The sequence below is a fragment of the Carassius auratus genome, chromosome 42 (assembly GCF_003368295.1).
Source record: "Carassius auratus strain Wakin chromosome 42, ASM336829v1, whole genome shotgun sequence".
Lineage (NCBI taxonomy): Eukaryota > Metazoa > Chordata > Actinopteri > Cypriniformes > Cyprinidae > Carassius > Carassius auratus.
In genome coordinates this window covers 12,059,997-12,081,186 of record NC_039284.1, presented here as the reverse complement: position 1 = coordinate 12,081,186, position 21,190 = coordinate 12,059,997, and the positions used below count along the sequence as shown (strand labels likewise).

The following is a 21,190-nucleotide window of genomic DNA, read 5'->3' as shown; positions in this document are numbered from 1 at the left end:
ACATTGATACTAATGAATTATCTGTGCAACCATGCATGATGATATGCAATTATTCATTTACTTTTGTGCTTCTCGCCCCAGCCTGCTCACTCGCTGTTTGTCTGTTTGCCAAAGAATCTCAGCAAGATAATAAATCATATACATCTCTGCATAATAATGTGAAATGAATCTGATGACCATTTATGTGTAACCAATTGTTTGATTAGTTTATATTCCTAATACTGGGTCCAAATATTTTCTTACTTTGTAAAACACTTATGCACATTATCTTTTTTTGTTTTTTTTGATCTGTTGCTCAATATATTTTGCAAAGCATGATGCTTTGACATCATAAAACTGAATGTACCTGAATATCTCCATAAGTCTTTATGAACTTCCGACAGTCAGTGTCATAGCTTCTTTAAGGATATCCTAGTCTGTAAAGTCTGAGAGACATTCAATTAACCACATAGATAGAGAATAATCTATTTGTACATTTTTGTAAAGTACTTCCCAAGTATTTCCTTTTCTGAAGTCATAAACTGAGATCTGTTTAAGATACAATTTATCATTTCTTTTCATGAAACTTATGTTGCCCCCTGTCTTTTATAAATAAACATTTGTTTAAACAAGTACAACCGACGGTATTGCATTTTAATATTTGTACTTTTGAGGATGAATAGGCAGATCACTTTCAATATGCAATAATTTTAACCCTTGGGAAATATTGCATTTTTTAAGTTTAAAAATCCAAATGAATGATGAACAAAATACTTCAGGACACACAATCATTTGCTGCATGACAAGCCACAGAAAATAGTAAACTATTTTATTGATATAGTTCAGTTACTATGTACAGTTCATTTGGTGAACATGAGTTTTATCATTAGAATAAAGAGAGAAGCATGATTTAGCAATGTTTGCATAAATACATCATTGCATCTGCACAAATACAAATCAATATTATCAGTTAAAAAATAATCAAATGAATGCTTTGGGTTTCCCACTCTTAGATGAGGATGCAAACTCAGTGTGCATGTGCAGGACATAATTTGTTATGTTTGTATAGGCATTTTACAGTGATGAGTTTTTGCTGGAATGGTTTATGTGAAATCTGGCTTTATTTATTTTTTCGGGAGAGACCGTAAACACAGATTAGCTTTCCTTAATCCCCTTAAAGGAATAGTTCACCCCAAAACGAAATGTATAGCAATTACTTATTCTCATATGATTATGATCCTATTTTATTTTGTTTCTTCCTTAAAACACAAAAGGAGATGTTAAGCAGATTGTTAAAGCTGCTCTTTTCCCCTACACAATCTCATGGCAATGCATATGTTTTGGTCAATTGGTGGCTTATTCATATGAATTTGTACAATCTGTTTACGCCCCAGTGATGGTTATGCTATGCTAAGGGGTGAAACTTAATGCTTTATTTTTTCCAACAAAAAGAAATGCTTTGTAAAATTTCATATGAAATTGCAACTTTGTAAAACAGTTACTTTTTTAAAAACTTTTTAAGAGTTAAATGTTTTTAAAAGTTACCAAACTTTAATTTTAGTCTGTTTCTCTTGCTTTCTTTAGACTTTAATTCTGATTTGCGTTCCATTTAGATCTCTAAATGACATGAGGGTGAGTGAGCATGGCAATTACTTAATTTTTGGAGAACTATTCCTTTAATAATTCTATTTGGTCTAGTAATGACCTCTCCATATGAAGTCCACCTCAATTTCAAGGATTTTCATGGAGATTTAATTATTATTGACCAATAGGTGGCAGTGTCGTAGAGGAGATGAATTTGGAACAAATAACGTTTTCAAATGATGTATAATAAAACTACAGGGGCCTTCATATGCAATACCAGTCAAATCAAATCATAAGAGTTTTCATCAAATTTCAAGCTAATATCACTTAATGTAAGCTTTGTTTGACACAGATTAGATGCTTCATTGAGTAAATGCACATGAAACCCTGTGGCACTATGAGAGCTTTTTGTGTTTGAGGAGAACGGTGCATGGTATCTTTCGAATGAGCATGACAAAAGGTTTGCTTGGTAAGTTTATTCACTTCAAAGGTCAAAACTTATTCATTCTGTTGAGTGACATCAGAAGACATACTATTAAACTCACTAGCTCGAGTACTCATGCCCAAATACTGCTTGAGGAACTCGCTAAAGCGCTTCTGGCTGTTCCACTTGCGGGCAGATTGGCGGACGCCTATGAAACCCCCATATCTTTTTTGCAAAGGCCTTCCAGGATCCATGAACTTTCTGTAGCCATACTTGTTTTTGAGGAAGCCTCCGAAGCGTTTTATCAGGTGGACGGCAGCCTCTTCCTCCTTGCCTTCCATCTCGCTATCTCTATCTCGCTCTTCCTCAGATTCTTGTGCTGACTGTACTTGCAGGAACTTGTATTTTTTACTGAGCTGCATATCTTGGTCCTGATCATCCATTCCCAAGGCCTGTGTTATGTGGTTGAACCTCTGGAGGGTTTCAGAATACTGCCCATCATCCTGGTCCACAGGCAGAGAGGTGTCTGCTTCCTCATCTTCTCTTTTCAGCATGCCATTGGCAACCGATAACAAGGCTATTGGTTTCGGCTCCACAATGGTCCTGCGACACATCTCCCAGGTGTCGCCTGGAGAAAGTTTACCATGACACTCCACCAGACACACCTGAAAGAAGACCCGCACAAACACACACGTTACACGGTCAACATTATCATGCCTTATTACAGTCACACTGTATTATATTACAATAAGAGAGTGTGTAAATGTTTTGTAACTTTATCTTCAGCACAATCATTTATATGTCATCTGGTCCTAGCTGCTTACAAGTGTTCATATAGTTTTAGCTGGTTTACCAAAGTGCCCCAAACCCCTCTAAAACCAGTTAAAAAGGCTGAGGAGTCTTTTAAAAAAAATACAAAATCTTGCATATAAATAATTTTTAACACCTCCCCTGTCTGCAGCCACTTCTGTTATTCTTTAAAAACTATTTTAAGAGCTATTAAAGATCGATAAAATATTAAACCACGCCCCTTTTGTCTCTAATAATTGTAAAATGTGATGTATTAAGTAAAACCTTAGTTTTATTTGACTTGGCCTAGCGTCTTGTCAATGACACGACTTTTTGAAGTGACTCGTTTGGCAGGTTACAAGTGAATCATTGAATCACCAACTGAACCGAGTCGTTCAAAACACTCGATCTGATTCGATCTGTGAGGAAACCAGGGGCGATTCTAGGATTTTTTCAACTGGGGGGCACAAGAGGGGCCACGATTAATACAGAGGGGCCAATCTTGTGTTGTTTGAACTGTATATCCAAATCATTTCAAGAGTTCAGTAACCTTTAAAATCAGTAATAAACAGTGATACCCTATTATATTTTAATAGCAGTTATTCACTGCTCTAAATAAAAAAAAAAATCAAATACAATTTGTATTAACTTTTCACTTTACAAAAGTGAAAGAAAAACTGTAATAAATAAAATAATCCAATGTATGAATAGTGTACAACTCACAAATAATAATAATATAATTTATTTATAATAGCCTTATATAATATCTATATATATAATAGCCTTATTTATATAAATGCAGAATAACATTAATAATTCATAGAAATAAATACACAATTAATTAATTAATATAACTAATATAAATTTAATATAATTTCATAATGTTTTTGTTTATTATCCACATCCCATTCAATTTGCATAGCAGCAGTTGCAGTAAATTTGCATTGATGAATAAACAAAATCTACTTATGTCAAGGCTAATTAATCTTGAGCATATTGATTTAAAAATATCATATATCCATACTTTGTTAGAAAGCTACTTGTTCAAAAAGGTAGCTTTAATTTAACATGTAAAATATGTGGATCCTATAAAACAGTTTAGAATAGCTTAATTAGTCCAGTGTTGTTTTAGTATTAGTTATTTATTTTGCTATTTAATCATGCATTAAATAATTATGTATGATTTTTTTGAGAATGTTTCTGGGTGTCATCAAATGACGTTTTGTCAATAACTTCTGTGAAGGGAGGGAGAGAGAGCTTTGCAGGGGCAGACAGCAATCGCGGAGCACCATGGTGATTTAGAACGCCAACTGAATTTATTAGGAATCTACAGACGCAAATAGACTAAAGGTGTAGAAAAATAAAGACCTATATGTGTATTTTGGACTTTTTTTTTTTTCACCACAAGTCTGAAAGAAGACATTTTACTGAAGACAAACAGGCCAAAATCTCAAAATTGACCAGTAAAAAAACCGATGTTTTTGCATGTGTCCAGAGGTGGGTAGAGTACCCAAAAACTTTACTCAAGTAAAAGTAAAAGTAATTCTAGAAATATTTACTCAAGTAAAAGTAAAAGTACTAGTCTTGAATAGTTACTTGAGTAAGAGTAAAAGAGTATCGGATAAAAAAATCTACTCAAGTAGTTAGTTACTAGTTACTTTAGGTCATATATACGGAGCCTATTTTTATTTAGATATATAGATAAATGTATGTAATGTATGTGTGCGTGTGTAAATGTATATATTTCATCAGCCTTTACTCCAATTTATTATAAAACCCTGTCTGTTTACTTAAGTAACAGATATAGGTTTCATGCCATAACATATTTTTAATACGACTGACTTTAACTTTCAATGTTAAATTCACATTTAATATAATGTGATATAAATATTGCTACTAATCTTTCATTGTTCAGAAAGAGAGCAAATAACATTTACATTATTAAAGATAATTTTCACTGACAGTCTAGATTGCAATCACTCTCAGAAACTCCCATTAAAATCACTGAAACTGTTAACACTGTGAAATCAATATCTTAATTATAGATTCGTACACACATCTGCACTTTGTTGTTTCTGACGAGAGGATTCGCCAGAAAGAGGTATTCAGTCAGTGAGCGAGTGAAGGAAGCACCGGCATTTCAGCGATGACTCATCGGAACACCTCTGATTGGCCATTGCATTCAAAAGAATCGTGTGTGATTGGTTATAATGCGCAGCGCTGTAAAAACACGTCTATCTCTGGCTCAGCGCCAGCAAGCGATCACAGATCTGAATTTAGCAGCTGATGATATGACTTGCTGAACGTACTCGCACCGGTGTGATTGTATTAAAATTAATAAAATCTTAATCGGCTATTTTTTGTCTTTTGGAAGCTGCATTCAACTTGACTCCCCTCTGTTATAAGCCACACACGTACAACAAACTACTGTCATAGTGGTATCGTGTACTGTAATCGAATGTAGCCCAAGTTATTACCTGTTAAACAGTAGACAGCACACACGTTCATCTAATAAGGATCTCCATCGCAAGCAAATAATAGCCTTTGCAGATTTGCTTTCAATTCAGTGCAGTTCCATAGCCACGTTTTCAACGCTGCTGATGATAAACGTTACAACTAGAGGTGGGCAGATCGATACTAATATCGATAATATCGATACCAACGTTGGTATCGGTATTGATCGATACCAACGGGAAAATATCGATACTTAAGTTTCAGTTTCTCTCGTTTTGCGACCTGGCCGTGTTTGTCAATATGCTGCTGCTGTCACAGAGCAGAGCAAGCTCTCAAGAGTGCTGCTCGTGCTCGACACTGCTCTCCGCCCCTCTCCTGTGTTGTACCGTCACGTGACTCACCACTAGCGCTACCACCAGCAGTCAGGCGCGCGCACCGCTCAGCCGCGCATTTCTAACAGCAGTCAGTCAGAGGCGGAGAGAAAGAGGAGCGTTGTATGGCTGTATTTTCAGGCCGATCTACCCTTTTTGTGTTAGCTGTGAAAGGGATACTAGTTTCTATATTTAAACTTCACCTAGATGTGCACCAGACTTAATTATTTGTATTATTTTATCAATAGCTGATTCTCCAAGAGCAGTGGATATTACAAGGCGCAATCAGAAATGATTGTGAAGGACCTGCAGCCTCTTTCCATAGTGGAAGATGTCGGCTTCAGGAATTTTGTATAAGGAGAATTTTTTTTACATTTTGAAGTAAAACTTTGTGACTTTAAGAAAAAAATCCTGAAAAGAAGTGCACTAAAGAGGAGAAACATTTTTTTATTAACATGCTACTTGAAAAGAGAATTTGTTTTTACATTTTTTATATTTGTGACATAATCATTTTGTAACTTTGTTTATTTAAATAAATCAGAAGTAACCAAAAGTTGTTTCTGAACAAAAGCTTTTGTAGTACTGATTAATAACCCAAAATGCAAATCACTAAAACAAATTAAAAGTCATGAAAATTCATTTAGATTTAGGTTGAAGACGCATCCACCTTAATTATTAAAAAGTATCGGTATTGGTATCGGTATCGGCGATACTGGCCCTGTATTTACTTGGTATCGGATCGATACCAAATCTAGCGGTATCGCACACCTCTAGTTACAACTCTGAGTGAACCGCTTCAGAGCTCAGCGCGTTGCTTCAGGGAACTAAACGACTCCTTCAAACTGATTCATGAACCAATTCACTTGTTTGCCAATTGGTTTGATCAAGCCTTTGAACAGAATTGACTCAAAAGAATGAATCATTCGCGAATGGGCATCGCTCATTGCCCAGAGAAAAATAGACGGCGCGTTTGGAATAAACTGAAGCATTTATAACATTTATTGCATTAAGATAAAGTAACGAGAGGTGCGTCGCTCACAGTAACGAAGTAAAAGTACAGATTTTTCCCAAAAAATTTACTCAAGTAAGAGTATAAAGTACCCATTTTTAAATATACTCCGAAAAGTATTAGTTACCCCGAAAAATTACTCAAGTAAATGTAACGAAGTAAATGTTACTACCCACCTCTGCATGTGTCTCACCCATATAGACTTTTAAAAAAAAAGTCTTAAGTGTGGAGCGTTAGATAAACATTACACGATTTGTTTCGTCACCTCACTTGAGTGAAAAAAGTCGCTAATCGACTGCATGATTCAATAATGACTTTATTAGAATTGCTATTATAGTTTTTTTAAAACCATTGCTTTAAATTGCGTTGTTGCCTTTATCGGCTCGTTCGGCCGAAATCGTAACGCAGTAAACCCCTTTTAAATTCAGCATCAGAGGAGCATAGTAAATATAATGATTAGCATCTTGGTCTGCTCTAGGAGATAACATCGTCATCGAACCTGGTCTGTCTAACACCGAAAGACGTTAACGTTAGTACCAAACACTTCTTGCACTGCAACAACTCGCTAATCGAAAAACATCAGCTATTTAAAATAGGTGCTTTTTTTTTTTGGAAAACAGCAGCTCGCTATTCTTAGTCCTCGTTGAGAAGCATCGCGACTCAATCATGAGTTATTTACTAAACTGAAAGATTATAATTTGAATTTGTGAGTGACAGACAAGTAGAAATGTGGGGGCACACTGGGGGGCCAATCAGTTTTCAGGAGGGGCCAGTGCCCCCATGGCCCCTCCCCTGAGGAAACACATCTCATTTGGGCTCGTTATAATTTTCTTTGTAGGAGGAAAAACAGACAACTGTAACTGGAAATGTGGTATGTACTGTAAAATGTAAAGTACCCAAAATATAATCTTGTTTTTAACGGTCCATTAATCTGTATGAAAGCAACTCGCAATAGTTGTTTGATCTGATCTGGAGATCGGAGGAGCGTATATTTGGAACAACAGCTCTCTTGCTCGTGGATATTGCCTAATTAGACCGTTTTATCGATAAGTGTACTGGACCAAAGACTTTTTATTTGTTTTCCGTTTCAAAAGTGTTTCTGAAAATATAATTTCATGAGAAATTAAGTAACGTTGCATCTAGAAACTAAAGTCACGTTAGGACAGGAGCGCGAGCTGTTCCTCGGAATCCAATGTAACGTTAATCAATTAACCCTTAAAATTATCAGTTTCGTTTCAAGGGAGTTGGTAGTTATCAGAAGGGTTATAGCCTATCTGCTCATTCATGCTGTAAAAACGATAAGAACACCTCAGGGTGAGCCTGCGCCATGGAGGGCTATTCAGGCCCATCAGACTTGCAGAATGATGTTATTGTGTTTCTACTTAATTACAGAACAAGATAACTGAATCACCCCGGCTGTTTTGAGTCAAGGGGCCATTTTTAACCAAATTAGCACTTCTGCCCCCTCAAATGCGTGTTATTGACATGAATCAGAGAGCATGTCCTCCTCCTCGGAGCTATAATAAGCCGCAGAGCACAACCACATTCCACTGTTATTATGATCGTTATGATTATGGCAACTAATGGCGAGTCACTGCGAAATTCGATTCAGTTGAGGCCATGGGTCTTGGACATCACAGAAAATGAAATAAGATTAAAGAAGCTGTAGAAGATCTGTGCAGAGTAACATATAAGTCTAAATTTAATAGAGACATAATAACTAAACATATACATAACACAAACTAAACAAACTAAAAAACTAATAAATAAATATGAATAAATACTTTATATATTAGAAATAATATTCTGGTTTCTATGGTGTGGATATCTTCTTTATTGTAAGATTATGGGGTGTTTTCATTCTGTTTTATCATCTTCCAGACACAATTAGAGGATCAACTTTGTATGTTTCTCTGTTGAAAGAATAAACTTTAATAAATTATATAATTATTGATGTATATAAGAACGTACTAAAGATATAAAACCTATGTGGCTGACATAACCAGTATGTTTAGTTTGAGAATTTAATCAAATGGTTTGAGTTCATAGTAAATCTCTGATTGTTGGCACAATCTGTGATGTTGGGATCTCTTTTGAAATACTTGTGAGAGATTATTATTTATTATAGTTTACTTTTTCATCTTGGGATACAGGAAGTGATGTACACTGAAGGGAATTACCAAATTATTGAAGGCATATTCAACAGGCAGTTTTTGGCTGCAGAAGAGGCAGTCTTTCTTGCAGTCACCCCATGCTGGGTTACACAGTCCAAGCAACAATATCGTCCACAGTGGAGTCTTCATCACGCAGTGTTTTAACAGCTGAAGTGCAGTCTGTAGAGAGGATAGAGACAGAGATGATGGTGTGAGAGAGAAAATAGGTTACGATTCCTGGAAGAAAATCTCACCACAACCATATGTGTGTATGTTAGTTCAGTTTATTAAAGGGATATGCCACCCAATAATATAATTCTGTCATCATTTAATCACCCTCATGTCGTTTCAAACCTGTATGAGTTTCTTTTTAACGTTGAACATAAAAAAAAAGATATTTTGAAGATTGCTGGTAAACACACAGTTGGTGGTTGCCATTACTTCCATAGTATTCAGAATATCTTCTTTTATGTCCAGCATAAGATAAAAACTCATACAGGTTTGGAACCACATGAGGCTGAGTGAATGATGACAGCATTGTAATTTTAGGGTGAATATCCCTTTAATAGGCTTTCTGGAAAATTTCTGATTGGTCAAGTGCATCATTTGCCATCTTTGTTACTCAGATCTAATCAATTCAAAAATAACCAACTGAGAACTTAAAATAGTTAAATATGTAGTGAAAGGTTGATAGCAGATTATACAATTTATTCTAAATGATATTTTATTGGTGCAGTGTTTAGTTGGTTGCTTTGCGACGTGTTTTCTACATTGTAATGGGCTGTTTTTCTTTGCAGAAACTGTAAAGTAATCAAAGATATATTAATTTAATAAAATCATTTCAACGCCGTTCAATATTTAATGACCTGTTATTTGTTTATTTTGGCAAGGAGCTGTGTAATGTACAGCCAGAATGTCATTAGTGCAAAATAAACTCCTTCAGGGTGCGATTATTTTGTGATAATGACTGTATGAATGTCCCTCACATAATCTAAATTAGATTTAGTCAAAAATCCTGCCTGTCTGTGTGACGTTAACTAATCATATTTAATGGTACTTTTTGGATGTATCCGAGACCAACTTAGCATTTTTCCTATTACTTTATTATCAGAACTCATCATCTGTAGTAATTGAAGCTAGAATTAGTGCTTGTGGCGTAATGGGAGCAGAATGGAGAAGAGGAGGAGGATTTGAGCCGCTGTGATGCATGCTGGTTAAGCAGTCTTAGTCACCACATTAGTTCAAACAATAGAAAGGACTATAAAGCGCTTCAGTCCTTTTTATGCCAAAGCTTTAAGAATAATAACCTTATCCTGCAGCTGCCTTGTCAAGCAAATAAAGCACCGGTGAATGTACGTTTCAGCACTGACGGCTGGCCGGTGACATGCTGCCCATTGTTTAGTTGCTTCAAAAGCAACTTCAAGATAAATCAATTTCACCTGCATTACACTTGTACTAACAGGAACAAAAGCAAAGGTGTAAGTCACGGAGAATCAATAGGCACCCCTTGAGTGAGTCTTATTGAATTTAGTCATTGTAAGAGTAACAGACAAGGAAAGAAACATTATTATAAGTGTGAGTGAATTACACAACTTTATGCAGTGAGAACAAACTGGATATTGATTTTTGTTGCTCCTTTTAGTTAATTTTTGTATTTATTTTTTCTCAGGAACTACAAGATGACGCAATAAATGGATTCAGGCTAGGCCGCTGCATTTTTTTAGAGGGGATATTTCAAGTGGGGATTGTTTGCTACAACTATAGTTTTTCCTTTTCAGCAGCAATCTCTCACAGTAATCTCTCATTGACTAGAAGGAAATCTGTGCACTTTGAGAAACGGTGCTTTCTGTATCATAAGAAAGCTTTTCTGTTTTGAAAAGGAATGACTTAGTATTTACAGAATTTTAGTGCTTCATAATCTGTTCTACAGTAGCAGAACATTTAGTGATTTTTGACTTTGTTTAATGTCAGTACACTTAACAGTACATTGCATCTAAAGTGGCATTTTTACCACAATAAGAATTATTTACACAAACAGTTTAATGCTGCACGGATGTGGCAATACATGCATTTACATAGAAATGACCATTATTAATAAATATATGAAATTTATGTTTTGAATATGAAATAATTGTAACATATGATGAATACGTATTTACCTCAATTTTAATTTTTTTTACACTTTATTTCTTGTAATTTTTACTTAATGTGTCATAATCGCATTCTATTTCAGTTCAAACTTTATATCTCCATTACTTAATCTCACAGTGTTATTATAATTGTGCTTCAGTTTCTTGTAATTGTGATTTTTTGTAATTGCAACTATGTGGCATGTAGGACTTAATATCTCTCAGTAATATTTTACATCTCACAATTGCTACTTTGTGTCTAGTAACTGCAAATTGGTTTTTCATATTTGCAACTTTATGCTCTGCTGTTGCATTTATTTACATTTACAGAAAACAAGCAGCATCAGACGCTAGGGGCTCAGTTGGATCATAGCCGCATATTGTAAAGGGGTCATGAACTCGAGGTCCACTGATAATGTTATCAAGATTTTTTAACATCAAAAAACGTCATGATTTAGGAGTAATAGGCTACTTTCTGTCCTGTTTTGACCCCCTCATCAGAACGCTCTGTTTGAATAGGTGTGGCGGGTGTAGACTCGGAAGTAAACGCCCACTGCTATGAAACGGTTGAGCATGTTTGACAGCCTACATCCTTTATAGTTGGACGCTTCTGTGATTTAGGTTCGAACGATTTAAAATAAAAGACATAAAAGCAATAGTACCATGAAATAAAAACAGGTAAGACTTCGTATTCAATATAGTCTGCGACTGCGTAGCATTGTTTTTTTTTTTTTTTTTTTTAATCTTTCTGAAAATCCTGCTTCGAATTGTACCTCGTTTGTAAACGAATCCACGGTTAAATTAAGTGATCAAAGGACTACATTCTTACTGAATTTCATCCACTCTTTTCTAATGTTGGGATCAGAAGGAAAGCAATGACCATGTTTTTCCACAACTTGGCACTGCAAAGCACCTTGTTGTCTTCGGAGTATCTTTATCATTTGATTTCTGCATAGACCTACTTTTTCCTGTCTTATTAATTACCCATGTGAGTAAATCGTTGGGCGGTAGTTATGTGCGGGTCATCTCATAACCTGTGGGTCGGGCTGGGTTGGGTAAAGAAATTGTCACTTTATATGCGGGGCGGGTCATGAAAAACTAAATAAAAAAAGTACATGTATGTTCCGTGCAATTCCCTATAGCCTATATGAAATATTTGGAGTAACTATTTTTTATGGCTGCACTGTTAATCGCATGTGATTGTCATGCGTGTCTCATCAGTATACAGAACCGTAGTTCGCTGACAAGCTACGCAATACAGCGTCATAATGGCAGATGAATCACATTCGGTTATGAATGCGATATTGCGTAGTTTGTCAGCAAACTACAACTCTGTTTATTTAGTGCCACTCCATTTAAAAGCAGGTGATGGATACTTAGTACTAATCACAGAACTTTACTTTACTGACGAGACACGCATGACAATCACATGCAATTAATCATGCAAGCCTACTGTTTTCATATTTTATTAGGTTCTTCGATAAGGTTACAATACGAAGGCTAACGTAGCAATGTAACTTGCGTGATGTCCCCGATGCGCTGGTTGTATCGTAACCAGCGGAACCCATGGGTTATCCATGGCTCAGTTGGGGCGGATAAAGAAATGTTATTTTATATAGTACAATGACCATTTATATGTCAAAAGAACAAGGGTTTTTGATTTCTCAGTTCATGACCTCTTTAATAGGCTTTAGGCAGTTTTGCGTTTTAATGCAGAATCTAACAGAGACACACAGTCTCCTCTGAGTAGCATTAACTCATCGGTGTAAAAACACAGCTTAAGTGTTAATTTAACTCTTACACTTAAAGGTGTCCTGTTTTCATATTTGAATCCACCCTCCACTGTCAGTTTCTTTTCCACTTTCTGGTCATATAAAAGGAGATAAGAGAAATGGTTTCTAATGAGTACAATGAAGCACTTGTGTCATTTGTCATTAATATCATGACACAAAACGACAGACGTTGTCCAGTAAACAAAGCAAGTGGAAATAATTCCAAGTTCTGCTTCATTTCCTTTCTCCATCACCAGTCGCTATACTGTCATAGAGATATTGTCCATCATTTCAAATGTGTAATCTCTTGAGATTTTGATTATTTGCCAAACACGGTCGGCTAAAAACACTCAATGGCTCAATTAAACTCCAGAGGTAAATGGGGCTGGTTTTGCACAGCTCATTTCTCAATCAAACCCAACATAATCAAAGTTTGATACCAGAGGGGTTCTCAGTGGCAGAGAACAGCAGCTCACTGCTGTGTCTAATTAGACCACGATTGTGCAACTGCAGATGGAAAGCTTTGAGAAATTGCTGTAAAAACTAGTTATTTCTGATACATAGTAATATGACACTGACACCATAAACTAGAGAAATATTGAAATATGATCATAATGTGCTGCACAATAATTTGAATTACGTTGGAGACTATATGATGCTAACTGCTGTACCTAGTTTTGATTAATGATGTCAATTTCCTTCAAGCATGACACACTAGATCAATTTGGAGAGAAAATAAATCAATGACCATTATTACCAGTCCACTACTAACCCCTTGAGCCTTAGGATCCAATTGATGAGTAAAAGTGTCATTATTGTTGGCTGGAAGTATAGTGAATATATCAATGAAATGTAATGTAATGTAACAACATCTCTGAGGAACATTTATTGCTCATATGGTGCTCTTAGATAGCTCAGGAGATCATTTGTGTTTCTCCTTAAATTCCTGATAAGAAAAACAAATGATGTATAATAATATACATTGAGAAGTAGAACTACAAAAAAGAAGGTAGATGACAGTGCAGATGTAATTTGGTTTTAGAAGAATTTGATGAGAAATATTTGCGTTTATATATCGTCATCTCTAATGTTTGATTGCTTTTGAGATCTTTTCTGGGGGGTGGAGAATAGACTGTGTGCACTTTGTTCACCTGTATGTCTCAGTAGGTTTGCTGCAGCCCATGAAGGTCAAATTAGGTTGGACATTCACCTACAAACTCACTATAAGATAAACGCAACCACAAATTGAATGGAAAATTGCCCCAATGACCACAACTGTATCTTTGATGATAAATGAACGATGGCTGGAATAATCAATGGGATGGAAGGATTCACCACACTTAAACATAGCTGTCAGGGCTTTGCATTGACGCCCATGACATAAGGATAGATTATCTAATCAGAAAGCTTAAGGTTGTTTTCATGCTTGTGATGTAAAAGTAATTGTTTCATCTGCCATATTGAATGCAGTTGTTAAACTGACGTTAAGGGCTGAGAAACTTCTTGATGAAATATCCATCTTCAAACAAGGCTTTTTCAGGATAGAAGCATACACATAAAATTTTATTTTGTATCATTTTATTCTGAAAATATTGACTTATTTTCGGATTTTTGTTCATGACTTTTTGCACCTTTAATAAGGATGTGAAAACTTCACAAATTAGTATAGAAAAATTTTGATTGTACCTTTTTTTTTAAGGTTTTCCTTGGCCAAATTAGAAGTAATAATTCTCCCACATGTTCAGGTGAGAACTAGGGGTGTCTCTGAAATCAGTGAGGGTGCTCTATTCTGAATGTACATCTATTTGAACAAATTTTTTGATAATAATTATAAAGCTGTCATTCATTTCAGCTTATTACGATCTCACAAAGTTCCGTTATAATCAATGAAGCTGCACAATGAATCTCTTATTTCCATCAGGTTATACTTTGACATACAAGACCCACCCACTTTTTAAGACCAGTGATATTGGACCCATTTACTTTTAAAATCTCTAATTCAGTGCATATGTCTGTTCACTTTTCAGAGAACCATCAATCAAATCCATTCCACTTGAGGAATGCCCTAATAAATTAAACTCCATTCCACATTTTAGCTACAGCCTTGACTTCCAGGAAGCTGCTTCCTCAAATCCATTGCACTTGGCTCATTTAGAGTCCATATAAATTAAACTCCATTCCGTGTTCTCACTACTCGCACCTGCAGCACTCCCGCGACACAGCAAGGTAGACAAAGCATCTTAGTATACTTGTATACATATCTGCTGTTCAGATGGGTCTGGCTGTGTGCTCACATACTGTCACTAAATAAGCTGCTATTTAAGTAAATGTTCATTATTTGTCCACCTGCTGTTTTTGAAGGCATCATGTATTCTTTAATGCTGATTTGAATTACATCTGTGTCTGTGTCACACATAGCAACGTTTCTGCTGCTTGTCACTGTTTATTAACTACTTGGCGGAGGAAAGATTTTTAGTTCAAAATAACTTAATAGACTTTTGTTGCTGTTCATTTTTGGGAAACCTTACCAGGTATGTGGTAACTATTTTAGGCTATAAAAGCAATTGTTAAATAAAAAGGCACCAGAATACAGGAAATGGCATCTACTCTTGTAAAATTTTTCTAGGGGAGGACCCACTTTTTTTTATGCATCTGATGCCCATAGAGGGCATTAGAGGGCGCTTATATCATCTTTATATAGTTGCTAAAAAAGCTAGAAATTAAAATTAGCATTTTATATACATTAAAAACAAGCTTTAAAATTTTTTTTTAGCAAATACAAATTTTGAATAATGAAAATTAGTTTGTGTCTGCTTATTCTATTCATCTGTGTTTGAACGATTAAAGAGGAACATCTTTTTTTGCATGAGTTAAAAAACTAAAAATGAACAGAATCAAAAGTAAACGACCACCTTGGTATGTATTAGCTCACTTAATCTTTTATTATAAAGTTAATTATTTTGTATATATTTATATTTGCAGTTATTGTCATTATACTGATATCTTTTGCTTTTATGCTTATTAATATTCGTTTTGTGCATCAGGATATTTAAAGCAATGCAAGGACAGCTAATCAGGAGTCAATTTCACAGTGTCTAAAACTGAGCAATGATTTTTGGATGAGGCGATACATATGCCTCAGGGCCTTCTGAGGAATAATCTGACTAATATTAGATTCTGCAAATATCCTAGCTGCACCTCCCCTGAATGAGTTTTGTACCATATTTGTGAAAAAAATGTATATTAATCACCATGTCAAATTGTCTTTTCATAAGTTTTTAAAAGAGGAACTGAGCCAGTTGCCATGATTAGGCTATTGCATAATCACCTAAATGTAATTACACAACATACAAAATTAAGAATTTGCATAGAAGGAACCAATAGCACTTACATTTTCTTTTTGTTTTAAGTCAGCCAGGTATCTTTCTTTTTTTCTTTTTTTTTTTAAATAAATTTTAGTATCACTTTTTTATATATGATCATAGCCACAGTTCTTCATATCAGCTAAAACCGAGCTTTTAGTCACACTCTGTGGATTACAAGAAGTATGAAATTATCTAGCACAGTGCAACATCAGAAAGTCACATTCTGAATGAACCAAGGCAGAATTGCTCCACAATATTTAGGGCTAATTCATTAGGATCTCATGTGAAATCAACAAACAATTATCTGTCGCTCCTTAGTTTTGAAACTTGAGCAGTGAGCAATAAATCCAAACTTACTCTAGTAGATAAGACATTTAAAGACAATGGCCAAAGATAGTAGGAAATTGCATGGTAATGGTCCATGAATGGAGCAGGTGCCAGGAATTTTGTGCACCGAAAGTCAGCTCCTTCACAATACTGCCAATATTTCTCTCAGTTGAATTAAACACCCCAGAGTACAGTAAATTTCCCCCTAAAATTAAATGTGGTGTATAGTAACCTGGATTATGCCTTGTAAAGAAATGCATTGATTTCACTATGTATCAATCGATGACTAAATTGTGAGAGCAAAGTGAAAAATACGTCCATGTCATTCACATAAATAGGTTTCAGAAGAAAACCATAAATCATAATTTTCATACATCATTTAATGTTTTATGTCAGTTAATTATGTGAAGAAACGTCAAATTTCTTGCATGTGGTCAACTGTGAATGTATTCGTATTGTAGATACAAGTGGAAAAAATAGTTATTTAGCTTGAGATATTCTGCAAACACTTGCAATAAACTACAGATCTAATGAAAATTTATTTAGAAAATGAAAATATTCTCAATTACACACCATGTCGTTCAAAACTTGTATGACTTTCTTTCAAAAGAAGAAATGACACAGAAGAAAGTATTTAATTTACAGGTATGGAAGGACATGAGGGTGAGCAAATGAGTGAAATATCCCTTTAAGTTTAATGAAAAAAGAAATTGTATTGCATGCTCTAAATTAAAAATAATCAGCAAACAGATTCATGCAAGGAAGCTTGAGTAAACAGATGTGAATCTAAAGTGTTTCTTGCCATTTGTCAGCTTACCTGAGCTGTGTGTGGTTCAGGCACCTGTCCTGAGCAGATCTGCTGAAACTGAAGACGGTTCTTTTCTCCTATCTCCTGCTTCTGTTTGTTTCCTAAGAGGATGCTGTTGCTCGGTCGTCTTATAGAGACACACCCCTCCCTGTGGTCCAACCCCTAACCCCCTGTTTTACAAGTGTGTGTGCGTGTGTGTGTGTGTGAGAGAAGAGCGAGAGAGAAGTCTGTCTTACGTATTGGGATGGGTGGACGTCAAGACTTCTCTATACGTCAGGGATTGCAGTCTCTGAGAACAAACTAGAAAACTAAAAATACAAGCAAACATTTTCCCAGAATACTTGCACACTCATTCACAGTGTGTCCTCTGTCCATTCATCGTCTGATGAAGTGATGCTCAATGCTCAAGACAATAATGATGCTTTGAGAGCTGTGTGCAAAAGCCTGACCAATTAAGCTTCAATATGTGCCATTTTCAATATCTCATTTGTAGTCTAGAAGTTAAAATTAATATTGATCAAGCAATTAAAACTCTAAATTATAAATTTAAAGGTAAACAATGGGAATTAGGGAGGTTAAACGAAACATTTTAAAAGATGGACGCAGTGAAAGAGAATGTTTTATTGCTCATAGGTTGGTCTTTTAAACATTTTCAAAGTTGGAAATAAAGATTATTGGAGTATTTACAAGAAAAATACTATTTCAATCTTTTTATGTCAAAATTTCACATTTAATTAAATGTTACTTGCCGTTTCTTTTGTATTTATTTGTCAAATTTACTAGGCATTGAGTGAAAATTGATACACCACCTTTTTTTATTTTTTTTATTTATTTTTGCTAGTCGCTTCATAAAAGTTAGTTGCTTTCATCTGAATACATTTGATTTTAATCCCGAGTTCATATTCTCGGTGGATCTGAACACAGTTTTAGACGTTATGAAACTAATAGTGATAAGATAATCATAACTAATGTGATAATATGAATCTTATTTTGCAGGAGAAAATTAAAGCATGTGTAAAACTCCATTTGTTCACAATGTAATTATATTTCTGTATAGGTGAAACAATTGAGATTTTAAAGAAATCTTATTTGTGAGCTTTCTTTGGGAAAGTCTCCTGAAGTTATGAGTTTCTTTGTGATTTATGAGTTTGTTTGAAACTAGAAGTTTTATCTAATGTTTTTATAGATATGGAAGTAAAATAATGACATCTACAGTATTTGAAACAAAAAAGCATGTTGAACTGCACTAACTGAAAATAATGCATTGCATTAACAGTGCTTGCTTTTTATGCCTTGTATTTTCAGGGCTTGCATTTTTAGGGGCTGAAATTTAACAAAGTTGTTTATTTAAGCTCTCAATATTTTGCACACATTTTCATAATTAAAAAAAAATCGATAATTCATATTCACCTTCTAGAGTTCACTTCCGAAACATTCTGTCAGTTTAAAAATATGATGTATAATATTCGACAGGCAATTTTCAGTCCATTTTATTTCACTTTACAAATTCGCTTCCACTAATTCAGTGGTTAAAATTTGGCAGAAAATTCAGCATTGCACATCTGGGAACTGCAGGGATAGCAGTGGAGTACCAATGCATGATCTGCATCTGCTGTAAGTCGCTCACCAGCAGGTGGCGCAAGCGGGTGTTGATGAAGAACAAAGCAACAGGTAGAGCAAGTCATTAATTCACAAAAACTGATCTGCAGAAATGGAGTAAGCGGTAAATTGAATGTTCAGTCACTAAAAATGCAAAGCATTATTTTTTCAGCTAGTGGAATTCAACATGCTTTTTTTTGTTTCAAAGACATTTGTCATTATTTTACTTTCATATACAGAATAATAATAATAATAAAAAAAAAATTTAAAAACACTGTCACAGAATTGATTGACCAAAAGTGAAATACAATATAAAGAATCCGCAGTTATAAAAATCAAATCAGTGTTTTTAAATTCTTTCTATTTTCCCATCATATTTATTTTACTATTAATTTTATATTTATTCTAATTTTATTATTCCCTTAACGTTTGCATAATCAAGAAACCAGTAGTTTTGAATGTTCTGAGAATGTTCAGAAATAGTGTCTTCACAACTTAATGTGAATATTAGCAAAACATTCTTAGAACATATTTTTGTTAGCTGGGACTATACTTAACAACATTCCCTGAACAAGTTCTGAAAAATCAATCTTTTAAGACATCTCAGTTATAGCGTACTGCCAGTCACCAGTCAGGTGAGAAATTCAGAGCGCTCAGGGTCAGAACATGTGTTTTTTTTCACTAAATAGTCTATAGATAAATGTGCCTGACAGATAGCGAAAGCTCTTTTGCATAGTCTTACAATGAATGGCAGTTTTAAAATAAAACTATTTCATGGTGATGAAGCAAAATCCAAAATACAATGTAAGGACTCAAAAGCATTGAGATTGCTTTTCTAGCAGTGAGTCGCTTGTGAATTGAAACCCAGTCTTGTCTGGCAAGTCCAAAACAACCAAATCAGAACAGGCCAGCACTCTGTCTACAGGTGAAGGGACCAGAAAATTGGCCCTCCCAGCTGTGGGCTCCACAGTTGCTTAAGCCAGATCTTATAAAGTGACTTAAAACAGTCATGTGTTTGTCCTTGGGCGGGTATATAGAAAACCTCTGATTATGGTGATGGTAAAAACAGACTCTTGCTGAGATGACCATCTCGTGAGTCGTGATACTAACAAGGTCTTCTGGCCCAAATGATGTATCATTGTAGCTCTCAGCTGGATGGCATGGAGGAAGAGATCTGATAAGTGTGTTACAGGATGAGTTGTGTTCGCTCATATAGCTGCAGCGTGTCACCATGCTGAGGAAATGGGGCTAGAGAAGAAACTCCTGCTGAGAGAGCAGAAAACATTTTGCGAGATATTCTAGGGATCAGCTCTAGGGTGAGTCTGGCATGGGCAGAATTGTTGCTTTGTATCTGCACTGGTTGCTGATTATTGTGTTATGGACTCGGGGCATGATGCATAGAAGATAAAATATGCATATTACAGAAGTCCCACGCAATTCAGTGAAAAACAAAGGAAATACTTCAAAAAGAGCTCCTCATTAGAATATCCATCTTGATTAAACATTTTCAAAGTGTTTTCTTCAGTGATCTGATAATTAGTATCATCACTTGGCACCTTCTATGAATTAGTGCTAGAAAAATAATGAATTTTCAGTGAAAGGTGTTTAAGCAGGAGTAACTCAGCAGGAGTAACTTTAAGAAAATGTTTTTTGTCAACTTAAAGATGTCAAATTGTTACATTTAAATACATTACTTTAACATTCAAACTGGCAAGGTGTTTTTGTCTGTTAAATTGCAAGAAGACGTGAAAGAGAAACTCAGTTCGGGGCGAGTGCTGAATGGAGTACTTTTTGTGCTTTTGTGTGCTTTTTGCATCTTCTAATGCTTTTAAATCGATTGAATGTTTAAATTGGCAAAGCTTTAAAAACACATGCAAATAATAAACTTTTGTGAGAACACAGCAGTGACCCTAACCCTATTGGGGCAGTGACATCTTCTACTGCCCTGAGGATCAGACAGTCCTTATTATCGAGCCATGCATGTAAAAATAAATAAATAATAATAAATAAAAAAAACAAAAAAACAAATTTTTTATTTATTGGTGGAAATAAAGTTGTAATGCAGTTTCTGGTAATAGTGTGGTAATTCAGTTTTTGTTAATTCAAATAAATAAATTGAATAGGAAGATTGTGGTAAGATGACATTTTTTGACATGATTTTGTTTGTTTGATCCAGGCACAGACCCAAATTACCATTTTTAATGTGGACATTTAATGTGTTTAAGACTAGTTATTTTTCGTGCTAGGTTAATTTAATTTTCTAGATAGTACTAATTGTCTAGATACTAGTATCATCAATATCTAATAGTCTCAAGACAAAAAGCATTTGGGATGTGTGCCTCTAGTGCTTTAAATAAGTAATGAGACACCAAAATTTAACATATTAATGGAAAGTATCACAACATAACATATTCCTTTGTTGATGAT

General features: G+C 35.0%; 1 protein-coding gene and 1 long non-coding RNA gene across 2 annotated transcripts in view; one reads left to right on the top strand and one right to left on the bottom strand.

Moving 5' to 3' along the window:
- Positions 1-1,222: 1,222 nt before the first annotated feature.
- Positions 1,223-17,291, bottom strand: LOC113060665 (prepronociceptin-like). Its single transcript, XM_026229777.1, has 3 exons — positions 17,174-17,291; positions 8,791-8,943; positions 1,223-2,652 (listed from the first exon to the last, which is right to left on the bottom strand). Exons 2-3 carry the CDS (start codon positions 8,911-8,913, stop codon positions 2,062-2,064), a joined length of 714 nt encoding a protein of 237 aa, XP_026085562.1. The 5' UTR covers positions 8,914-8,943; positions 17,174-17,291; the 3' UTR covers positions 1,223-2,061.
- Positions 7,406-21,190, top strand: part of LOC113060666 (uncharacterized) — a 26,126-nt gene continuing 12,341 nt past the window's right edge. The window contains exon 1 of the long non-coding RNA XR_003278277.1: positions 7,406-7,481. This is a non-coding gene — a long non-coding RNA (uncharacterized LOC113060666). The remainder of the gene's footprint in view (positions 7,482-21,190) is intronic.